This window comes from Fukomys damarensis, unplaced genomic scaffold (assembly GCF_012274545.1).
Source record: "Fukomys damarensis isolate Sample0158 unplaced genomic scaffold, DMR_v1.0_HiC HiC_scaffold_8, whole genome shotgun sequence".
Taxonomy (NCBI): Eukaryota; Metazoa; Chordata; class Mammalia; order Rodentia; family Bathyergidae; genus Fukomys; species Fukomys damarensis.
Window position 1 is genome coordinate 4,695,778 of NW_022900920.1, and position 12,171 is coordinate 4,707,948.

The window sequence follows — 12,171 nt, forward strand, 5'->3', positions numbered from 1 at the left end:
TCCCATTATTTTCAAATAAAAATAAAATAAGTTAAAAAAAAAAGATTCTAGGCTTCAATTGTAAGAAGAAAAAGAATATTTGAGGATGGGGGATAGATATGACATCATAGAGAAAGCATTACAAAGTTCAAAAAAAATGTGGTATTTCTATCTCATTTAACCTGCAAAACAATGATAAAGTCACCAGTGAGGCAAAACTAAAAGAATTATAAGATGTATAGCACTCCCAAGGGATTCCATGCATGTACTGAAAAATGCAGGGCACACAACTCTATACAGATTTCTTAACAGTTTTTAGGTGTATTACAATTCTCTTACAACCCTTTTTATATAGCACAGCAGGTAACTTTAGTGTACAATAATTACACACTTCAAAATAACTAAAGAGGGAGTTTGAAGATTACTAACATATAGAGATAATAGTATTTGAGGAAATGGAAATACTAATAACCTTGATTGATCATTATACCTTGTAATATGTACTGAATTACAATACTGTGCCCCATAAGTTAAGTACAAATATTATATCAAAAAATATATAAAAATATATATAAAAAAGAAAACAGGATTCTTACAACTCCATCTAAAACACATTGAGAAGCTGGTTTCCGAGGATCCAGAGAAATTCCTGTCTCCGAAAGAAGCTCCTGAGAGCCAGTATTTATTCCAGTTTCACGCTCAATACGAGACTGTAGTGAATGAAGACTTTCATCAGGTGGTAACAGAAAAGAAATTATCTTTGCAGAAGTCATATTTAGGATGTGTACTATCTGTATGAGTAACAAAAAGATAAATTTATTGATCATTTGCTACATAACAATTCAGTGCAAGATACTGAAAGAGGAATATGAGCAAAAGGCATTACTTCTAAACAAAACAAGGTTCACTCATTCTCCAAAATGAGATTTTCTGTAATTATAAAATAACATTCTAAAAACTGAAGAACAGTTCACTTTTCTAGTACAATAGATGTTAGTGCCAAAAAATAAAATTTCAAAGTTTTAGGGACATACATAATAAAAAATAAAAATTACAGTTTTAAAAAAACACCTACAGCTTTTATTCATTTTTGGCACCAGGGATCGAACTCGGGACCCTGCACTTGTGAGGCAAGCGGCAGAACCACTAAGCTAAATCCCAGGCCCCTTCAGTATTTATTTTGAGTAACAATATCATAAAAATAGGAGGAAATATCCCCATGTACGAAGTGCCTAATAGATACCAACTGTGCATTCACAAAACATTCCCATTAATTAGACTTTCTAATCTCCATTTTTAGCAGAGGGAAAAGCCAGGGCTCTATGAAGTCAAATAATTTGTTAGGAATCACACAGCTGGTAACTGATAGAGACTGAGTCTGAACTCATGTCTGACTGCCTCAGGTTGCGTCAAGAAACAACCATCTAGTACAAGAGTAGGCCCCTATTTCTATGGAAGAAAATTTTGTTATCCTCATAAGGCAATCCAATCAGTGAGCAGTGACCTGCCTAAAGGTCTAAAGTTAGATAAGAAAACAGTCTTACTCTCACATGAAGCTCCAGTGAAAGTAGCCTGATATAGGCTAAGTGAGTGTGAGACTGAGTAAAGTGAGGCTCTGTCCAGATAACCAAGGACAGCCAGAGAGTGGAGAGGCATGAATGGCAGATGAGAAAATTAGAGAATATACAAAATATGACTGACATATTGTGTGGCAGACAGCATGTAAAGAAGAAGCAAACTGAAGGTGGCTTGCCTCGCAAGTGCAAGGACCCGAGTTCGATCCCTGGTACCAAAAAAACAAAACAAAACAAAACAAACTGAAGACACTTAAGCGTGGGCAAGGAGATATACAGAGATGAGGATTATTCTTGGCAGAAGGGAAGCATCTGTCAAAGCACAAAAGTAGATAAAGGATTTGATGGCAGGAGAAGCAATAAAAAACTTAAGTAAGGTAATAGTTAAGCAGGTATAAGGCAAGTATTTGGTAAAAAAGCCAAGCAGATAAGCAGATCAGTTTAAATGTAACTTAATAAGCCAAACAAACAAAACCTGCCCAATCCCTCCAACATGATTGTTAATTTCCTGATAGTTTTTGTTTTTTTTTTTTTAAAAGCATTTTCAGAAGATGAAGGGCAATCTACAGCCATACCACCCTGAATATTCCTGATCTCTTCTAATCTCAAAAGATGATGAAGGGCAGTTTATGCTGCATACACTACAGGATGGAAAGTATAGAGATATGAAAATTAGATGAGAACCTTTCTCACTAAACCAAATCTAGCATGATTAAACCTAAACGAATGAGGTATTTTAATGGTACCAACAAGGGGAAAAGAATATAAAGATGCTTCAAAGAAATAATCAACAAAAGCCACTTAGAAGCAAACTGAAAAGCTTCTTTTAGAAAAGCATCAGCTCCAAGAATGTAATTTTCTTTATCAAATAAATACCATGAAAAGATTATTAAAATATACTTATCCTGTTTTCAAGGAAACTAGTTAACTGCAATGTAGGTCTTAAGAAATATACTTCATTAAAACTAACCTTCAAATTCAGAATGTGATCCATTAATACAAAACATCTTGGTTGCTTTAAAGTAAGGTCAACAGGTCCCCCTCTCTGCTGTGGGTCCCAATTCAGCATCAACTGCAGCCAGTTTTCCATAGGCTCTACTATCAAACTAAGAAATATACAAAAACAAAGTGAATGTGATTGTGTTCCAATTCACCTTTGGTATTATTTAAAAAACAATTATATAAGCTGTCCATTTCTTTTCTCACCACTTATCTATACTATTTTATATCTTACTTTGAAATAGTTCATGAAATGATAGGAGACAAACTTTCTGCCATAAGAAAACAGGCCTAAACCCCACATATATAAGTTTAATAATGACAACACCAATAGATAAGTCTAATTGCATTCTTCAGGGAACCTATTCTCTGGGTAGTTTTAGCATCAAAGCTAATCCCCTGAATGGCAACAGTTCTTGGTTTCATTAATATTTGTACTGTCTAATAGGATAGCAATTAGTCACAATGTTACTTACAATCACTATTTATTTAAAATGCAGTTCCTTAATCACACTAGCTAGCTCTTTTTGTCTTTTTGGCAGTACTAGCACTTGTTCTAGGCAATTTAGGTAACATTCTATCAATGAACTAGGCCACAATTCCCTTTGAACACCTTTCAAGCGTTCAGAAAGCTCAATAAACTTTATGTGATCAATGTAGTTAAGTGAACATTTCCACAATTATAGAAAGTTGTACTGGAAAATGATACTTGAAACAGACAACTACTTTACTCTTCTTTTACAATCCTGAACAAACTGAGGCAAATTTTCTCAACTAAAATGCACTTACCTACAAAGGCTATTTGGCTGAGGTAAATGACTACTAAACCGAACTTCTCCAGTCATCTCCTCACAAGCAAATATACATTTTGGATCCTTCTTCTTAATTTTTTCATGCCTAGGAAAACAAAAGATACCTCAGTTGACAATGTGATTCTGACAAATACTCCAAGATTTCCTGTCATTTTATTTTATTCAATTCTGATTTTAAAAAGGAATTATAAAGTAAATGAAAAAAGCAAACAACTAAAAAAGTTTACATTAAGTACATCAAAGTTCTCATCTAGGTCTTACCAGGTAAATGGCTGCAGATGATGCAAAAAAGGCCTATATCCAGCAATGCATTCAAACACCATTGTCCCAAAGCTCCAATAATCAACAGTAGCTGTGTAAGGCTTATTCTCAAAGAGTTCTGGGGCCTAGAAAGAAAGAGAAAATGTTTTAAATGCCAATACTATAAGGGAAAGGCTACTTTATTTTCAAACTACTACATACATGACCTTCATAGAATGAGTCTAATACATTTAAATTCAAAGAAATATTACATGTCTCACCAGATACTGCAGTGTTCCCACAAAAGATGTACAGAGACTTCCTTGATCAACATCTTTGGCATATCCCAGATCAATTATTTTGTGCATTATCTGCAAAATAATAGGACAAAATAAATATTACATGGTTGAAATATTGGAAAGCAAAGGCAACAACATCCTTGTAAGATTGTACACAGTGTAGTAATAAAAAGCCTGGGATTTGAATTTGTTTCAAGGCTGAGCTCCACCACTAAACCAACCATGTATTCTTGATCAAATTATTTAACCTCTTGGAGTATCTTATTTAGTTAGATAACTAACAGTTCCTACTTTACAGAATTATTTATTAAGAGTCAAGAAAATAGTGAAAATAAAGAACATAGTGCCTGATACGTGGTAAAAAATAAACATAGGTTGACTATTAATTTTTATTTTGGTATATTCTGTATTAAATTTGATCCATTAAATTGGAAGGCAAAGGATGATACCCGAATTTAAAGGAGTATACACTACTATAGGAAGGATTAAATGTGAAGCAACATTTGTGTTAATTCAAGTATGTTCCTAGGTCTTCAGATAGATTAAAAAAACAAAAACAAAACCAAAAAACAGTAAGCAGAGATAATTGGTGCAAAAGTATATGTAAAAGGCTTCTATGAGAAGCATCATCATCATAGGGCCATCACTTCCAGTTGACCAATTATCATCTTTACTAAGAGTTACTATATAATCCAATGCAAGTTTTAAACTCATGGCTTTAAGTCTTCACTGGGATGAAACTTAAATGCTGGAAACAAGAAAAGAGCTCAAATTATTCTGATGAAAATATGTTAGAAGTCAATTTACAATTTCTTAACATGATCTACTTAGGAATCTGAGAAATCAAGTTTTAATTAAATACAGAGCTTAGGATTTGGAAGAAGGAAAATGAGTTTTAAAGAAACACTTTTTTTTCTTAAAGCAAAGCAGGCTCAGGATGTATATGTATGCATTTTAGATGTGCTTCTTAATAAAATAGGGTTGATAATTTATTTACTGCCCACTATCTCTGCTACAAACAGTGCTAGAAAAACACATGAACGAGAGGTTCGCTTTCTTCTCTGAAGGAGCCAATGTTTAGGAAATGAGACAAAATCTAACCACAGAACTACAGTTGACTGTGGTGAGGACTGAAATAGAAAGAGTACAGAGTGCTACGGGTACACAAGAAGAATACAAAAGCTTAAAAACTGCATCAAGGAGACTATGTGCAATAGGCACAGAACATTTCTTCAGGTTAACCTACCTTTCCACCAACTTCCTGAAGAACTATATTTTCAGGTTTTAGATCTCGATGTATAATTTTATTTTCATGCAAATAACGAATCCCAGACCCTATAAAAAGTTTAAAAAGTATTTTGAAGAGAAAACATTCATTTAAAAAAAAAAACTATCACATTTTGTACAGGTCTGCACTGATGCTCGAATTTATATGGACCATCACAACCTCTCAACTATTACAATTACAATAGATTTTCTTTACAGAAAATAGAGTAACAATAAATACACACTGAAGTTACAATATATGGTCATTTAATTTATTACAATTAACATTAAAAAGAAATGTAAAGATCAACTGAGAAAATTCCTATAACCCTTATGACATTTTCCTCTCACCTAAATCACCCTCTTCAACTAAACTTCAGCCCTTATGACCTGGAAAAGAAGCAAAACTAAAATACATAGGTAAATCAATTCTTAGTTTTTGAGCATCTTGCAAGGGCCTAGGTTCTGTTATCTCAGGGATTTTTCGGGAACAATTATGATTAAATCAGAATTTCATTCTTAAGAATTGACTTGAGAACTTCTTCCCCAAAGGGCTCTAATTCGATGGTGAACAAAATTACTATGTTAACTGAAGGTTCAGGGAGTGAAACTAAGCAAGTTCATTTCACACTATTTCTTGCCAATACCTGGAAGATCTATTAGGCAAATGACTTCTAGAAAGCTAAAAAATACATAACAAAATATTCTAGTTTTATTTTAGAATGAATAGTAGTAACACATTTTAATAATTTCTTATAAATATCAATATGCTATGCACAGTATATTAACAATTATCCTTAATTCCCAAGAAGTACACAGAATCTTTTACACAAAAAGGGGCACTGATTCATAATGGTATTTAAAAATATTGAATACATACCTATATCACTGAGTAAAGAAAGTATCTGACTTTCTTTAAGTCCACAACAATTTTCTGGTTTGTTGAGTAGCTAAAGGAAAAAAAAAATAGTAAGTCTAAAAATGTATACTACAAATTGCTGGGCAGCAATAGCAACAAATATTAATCACTATACTTGAAGAGAATACTTAAGGAAAAAGAGTCATGATAAAGTATACGAAGGGGAAAAATCATGAAATTCATGTAGAGGACATGTAAATTTCATGACAAAGCTCACAAAAGTAAGGATAAGGGGCAAAAATATTTGAAACTGAAATTGAAAAAGGCTGGGAAATCTCACAGAGATATAGCTATATACAAATAGCCATATGGACAAATTTAAAATAAGTTAGGAAAGAAAGACTGCAGTAGAAAAGACAACTTTGTTGTTCTTGTTTTTAAAACAGGATCTCGCTATGTGATCCAGGCTGGCCTGGAATTCACTATGTAGCCCAGGCTGGCCCTGAACTTAATGGCGATCCTCCTGCCTCAGGGCTGAGACTACAGGCTTGTGCCACCATGCCCAGCTGAAAAGACAACCTTTTTATAACAACCTTAAACACTGACAGTTTGATTTAACACTATCAATTTAGTCTAATTTTGCAAACAACCAAAAAAATGCATGTTCTAAATCAGGGGTCAGTAAGCATTTTCTACACAGGGACAAATAGTAAATATTTTAGGGTTTTTAAGCCATACAGTCTGTCAGAACTACTCAGTTCTGCAGCTATAGACATGAACATGGCTGTCTTCCAATAAAACTTTACTTACAAAACAGGTAGCAGACCATAGTATTCTGATTCTTATAGATTATCATATAGAATATGATTCAAAACTGCTAAAGTTTATGATTTACTATCTTATTATCTCAAACCATCCACACTACCTTCCGGAGATCTCCTCCAGAACAGTATTCCATTGCTAGAAGAGGCACATCATTAATCAAAAAATTCAGTTCCTCAGGAACATCACAGGCCTTTACAACATTAGCATGGTTCAACCTAACAAGAAGGGAAAGACATTATAAAGGAACTGGATGTGAAATGGTACTTAATTGGGGGTTAGGGAGTGACATAGGGAACACTGGTATTTTATAAAATTCTAATTTGTGATTTGTGTAACTAAAAATCAGTAATTTTTAGAAGGAAAATGTACATTAAAATACCATCATTACTATTAGATTTCTGTGTCAATCAGATAAATATATTAACTTATTTACTTGTCACAACACCATGAATAAAGTAGATTTACTAAGCATTTCTTAAAACAGGAAAAAATTGAAGCATGAATTAGTAAAGTGACAAGATGTCACAGCAAGTAGGTTGTCAATAAGGATTCAAATCAGGTAGTCTGGCTCCAAAGCTTATATTAGTAAACCTATGGCATGTGTGCTGCAGCAGGTACCAGAGCTCACTCTGTAGGCATGTGAGCCAACTCGCACCAGCATTATCCCAGCAGCTGAGCATTTAGATTTAATTGCAGTGTTGGCACTTTGTGATAAACAAGTGGGTTTTGGGTTGCAGTTTGAGAACTCGATCTCTAAAAGATTCCCCAACACTGATGCCTCTCTAATGATCACTAACAATGTTACCCAGAGGTGAATACTAATAAAATGTGAATAATAATACTTCCTTTTAGTTTTAAGCACAAAATTTTCAATAAATGCTGAATCATACTATATATTAAATAACAGTTCTTTTTTTTTCTTATTAGCAATCTGTCAGTCATCATCATCATCATCAACTGGTATAGATTCCCATGTCCTAGGACCTAAAGGAAGAAAATCTCTACATGGAGGACCTGAGAATTTATATTATGTTTTCTTGATGATTCTGCTATGTAGCCACATTTTAGAAGTATAAAAATTGAACGGAGCACAACACTGGAGTCAGAAAGTGATCATGTCAAACCCAGACTCTACTACCAGCCGTGACTGTATGAGCTCCAGCTTACTCATATACAAAACAGGGATAATACCTAAACACAGGGCTATAATGACAACTAGACGAATGATCAGTACAATTACACTATCGGTTAGAAGCATATTATCTGTGAACGTTTAAAGTATGTCCACCTATCCCTTTACGAGCTTAATTTTTTTCTCCTTGAGTATGTGATATTACTAGTGACTCATTTTATTTTTGGTTTTTGTTTTTTGTTGTTTTTGAGACAGGGTCTAGCTATGTAATTCAGGCTAGCCTAGAACTCACTGTGTAGCCTACGCTGGCCTCCAACTCTCGGCAATACTCCTGCCTCATTCAGCCTCCTGAGTGCTAGGATTAAAGGGGTGCATCACCATGCCCAACTAGTGATTCATTTCTAACAGAATTTGGTGGAAAGCATGAAGTATGGTGGAAAGAATGCAACGTGACTTCTGAAAAACTTCATAAAAGACGTGTCAGTCTTCATCTTCTTCTCTCTCACGAATCACTTGCTCTGGGGAAGCTAGCTGCCATGTTATAATTTCAGGTTTCCCTAAGGAGGCCCACATTGTGAGGAACTGATGCCTCTTTCCAGCAACCATACAAGTGATCCTAGAAGTCACTATATCATCCCTGGTTAAGCCTTGGAAGACTGCAGCTCTGGCCAACAATTTGATTTTTTTTTTTTTTTTTGCAGTACCAGGAATCGAACTCAAAACCTTGCACTTGCAAGGCAGGCATGGTGCCACTGAGCTAAATCCCCAGCTCTGGCCAACAGTTTGAGATATCTCAAGAGACCCTAAGCTAGAACCAAACAACTAAGCCACTCCCATATTCCTAAACCAGAGAAAGTATAGATAGTAAATGCTTATAGTTTTAAGCCACTAAATTTGGGGGTAAGTTTTAACAAAGCAGTAGGACTATTTAACAGAAGTAAATGCAAAAGAAGGGAGAACAGTGATTTATTAAAATTTGTAGTAGTTTAACTAAGAAGTATGATACATGGGGATTTCTCAAGATCCAGAAGAAATAAATTTTGCCTTGAGAGAAGTGATTCTGGTAATAACTAGCTGACTTTTAAACTAAACTTTCTTAATCACATGGTGTTATGGTTTGGGTCTAGATGTCCCATGAAAGGCTCATGTGATGGCTTAATCTAGAGTCTGTGATACTGAGATTAAGTGTGTATGATGCTGGGGTTAAGGGTGTTTTAAACCAGTACACTGATTGGTTTGGCACCACCCTAATCCCGGTAGTCTGAATAAGATAAAAGGGACAGAAAGCCGCTGTTAAACTCTTGTTGCTTTTGCTACATTCTGGCTACCATGAACTGTTTGTTTCTCCTTCCGAAAGTCGGCCTGTCTGCAATCCACTCTGTCTTGCAGCCAGCTGATTATGGACTGAAACCTCTACGAACTGTAAGCCAAATAAATCTTTCCTCCTCCTTTGGGTGTCAGGTATTTTGTTTTAGCAACTAGAGAAAAGTAATTAATACATATAGTGATGTAATTAAATGAAATAGAATAAATACAGTGATGACAAAGCGAAAAATATGTTCTCCGAAAGATCCTAAGAGTGGATTCTAGGCCCCCTTCGCTATTGTCAGGGCTGGAGCACTGGAGAAATAAAAGTCACTGAATACACTTACTTCTTCATAATCTGGATTTCATGACACCACCGTTCTCTGTTTTTGGTACTTAGCTCTAGGCGGCAAGATTTAATGGCTATTTTGAGATCAAGTTCCTGCCAAAACAGAAAGTCAACAGAAAAAATAAGTTAGGTTCTTGCACAGATTTGCTTGCTATCAAAGAAATGTTAACTCAGGGAAACAACACTTTTTAAACAAACTATCCACAGCTTTCTTGAGTCTATACTTTTGTTAGATAAACCATGAGACTGTTAAGTCAATGCTTTCAAAATGTGTAATCTCTGACAAAAATCAGAGGTGCGGTAAAGGTTCTGAGTAAACAGAGAAGTGCCCAGGGGCTGGAAGGGAAAAAAATTGTAAGTGGGGAGTGAAGTAAGACATACCTTGAATGGGAGAGTGAATTGGGAGCTGGGAGGGAGAAAGAGGCTAAGGACAAGATAAGATAAAGTGTATAGAGAAGAAAGGAATTAGGACAGACTGTCAGCTAGCCTAACCATAGTATTCCCTCTCTTCAACTTTTCATTACGAATAGGACCCTGGTTGTAGTTACATCTCATGTAAAGTTTTATTCCCATCTCGACTATCTGTTCAGCCATGAACACCACTAAACTCTAAATTCTCATATGAATGGATATTTTGGAGTTGGACAGCAATGATAGTTGCATAGCGCAAATACACCTAATGTAACAGAATTGTGTATTTAAAGTTGTCAAACTGGGACTAGAGGTGTAGCTCAATGACTGAATTGGTAGAGCACTTACCAAGATTGCACAAGGCCCTAGGTTTAGATCCCCAGCACCCCCCCGAAAAAAATTTACAATGATAAATTTTACATTATATATTTGTAATTAAAAGAAAATACTAAGCTAGTTTCCTTTTTTTTAAACTTTTCAACCTCTAAACAAAGGGATATTATATATAGCATTTACCCATTGCATTTGAACATAGTAAAGTCATCCCTTGATATGTGGAGGACTGTTTCCAGGATCTCCAGAGGATACCAAAATCTGCAGATTCTCAAATTCATTACATAAAATAGCATGGTATTTGCATATAACCTATGTATATCCTATATACTGCAAATCATCTCTAGATTACTTATAATGCCTAATACAAGATAAATGATATATAAATTGTTGCTACACTGTATTATTTAGGGAATAATGACAAGAAAACTTCTATACATATTCAGTACAGATGCATTGTTTTCCCAAATACTTTCAATCCACAGTTGGTTGAATCTGTGAATACAAAATCCATGGAAGAGCAAATGTCACTTTCTCCACCCTCCCTCCCACGCTGGGGATTGTCTTGCACATGCTGGGCAAGCTTTCTACCTCTGATCTATATTCCCAGCCCCTATACCCTTTCTTTAAAGTATTCATGGAACTTATTTTTTACAACACACTTTGAGAGGCACTACCATATTCCCTAGAAAGAGTTCTTTGGTTCCTCTGCCATGCTTCTTTATTACTTTACAAATATATAAAGTACCACACTCTGTTTTTATGTCTATTTCTTTCATAGACTTGAAACCTTCTGTAAGGTAGATAAGCCTGTTTCTGATTTTGGCACTGTCAGTACCCAGTGCAGTAACCAACTAAATAAACCATCTCATGTCCTTACTTCTTCTTCATTGTACTTTGAGAACTGTACATAAAATACTGGGACATGGCTTCTACTCAACATTAGTATATATTGAAAGATAAGTGATCCTGTTTCCTAATCTTTTTATAGATTGTTCCTTCTCTCCTTACTACAGGTCTGGTTATCAGATGTCCCACTTTTGGGGAAGGGCACTCTGATCAATTAGAAAGTCCCTGAGAGATTTTTAAGACTTTAAATTTCTATTTAAAGTAACGGATTCCACAGGCCAGGGATTGAGCTCAGTGGTTCCACCGCCCGCCTTGCAAGCAAAAGGACCTGAGTTTGATCCCTGGTAACAACAACAAGAAAGTAATGGATTTCACAGGGACAAGAAGTAGAATAATATTGCCAGGGGATAGGGAGAGGGGGAGATGGAATTATTGTTTAATGAGTACAGAGTTTCAGTCTGAGAAATAAAAAAAAGTTTTGGAAATAAATGGTGGTAACAGTTGCATACTGATGTGGATGTGCTCCAGGTTACTGAACTACACAGTTAAAATGGTGAACTTTATTCTTTACTCCAATAAAAAAGTTTCTGTTTTTGTTTTGAGTGTGCTGGGGATTGAAACCAGGGCCTGGTGCACAGAAAGCAAAAAAAAAAAAAAAAATCATCTTTATCTATCCTCAGCCAGGAATCAAAATTTTTTAGTAGTCACAGGCCAAGTGTGGTGGCACACACTTGTAATCCCAGCACTCAGAAGGCTGAGGTAGAAGATTGCTGCAAGTTCTAGGCCCACCTGGGCTACATAGTGAGACTCTGTCTCAAAAAAAAAAAGCAGCAGTCATAAAAGTATACTATACCAGCACACACACTTTCTTCCTTAACACCAGGCTAATGAGCAGGCTTAGATAACACAGGAAATATCCCACTGAAAGCACTTGTCTTT

General features: G+C 35.3%; 1 protein-coding gene across 3 annotated transcripts in view; it reads right to left on the minus strand.

Moving 5' to 3' along the window:
* Chuk (component of inhibitor of nuclear factor kappa B kinase complex) overlaps positions 1-12,171 on the minus strand; it is a 32,043-nt gene that overhangs the window by 17,678 nt on the left and 2,194 nt on the right. For all 3 annotated transcript variants that reach the window (XR_783122.2, XM_010638536.3, XM_033761317.1), the window contains exons 2-10: positions 9,638-9,732; positions 6,954-7,068; positions 6,050-6,119; positions 5,150-5,238; positions 3,886-3,975; positions 3,626-3,750; positions 3,342-3,449; positions 2,524-2,659; positions 576-770 (exon numbers count right to left, since the gene is read on the minus strand). Coding sequence is in view for 2 of the 3 variants with exons in the window: in XM_010638536.3 (XP_010636838.1) it covers positions 576-770; positions 2,524-2,659; positions 3,342-3,449; positions 3,626-3,750; positions 3,886-3,975; positions 5,150-5,238; positions 6,050-6,119; positions 6,954-7,068; positions 9,638-9,732 (1,023 nt within the window). In the remaining variant the exon portion in view is untranslated. The remainder of the gene's footprint in view (positions 1-575; positions 771-2,523; positions 2,660-3,341; positions 3,450-3,625; positions 3,751-3,885; positions 3,976-5,149; positions 5,239-6,049; positions 6,120-6,953; positions 7,069-9,637; positions 9,733-12,171) is intronic.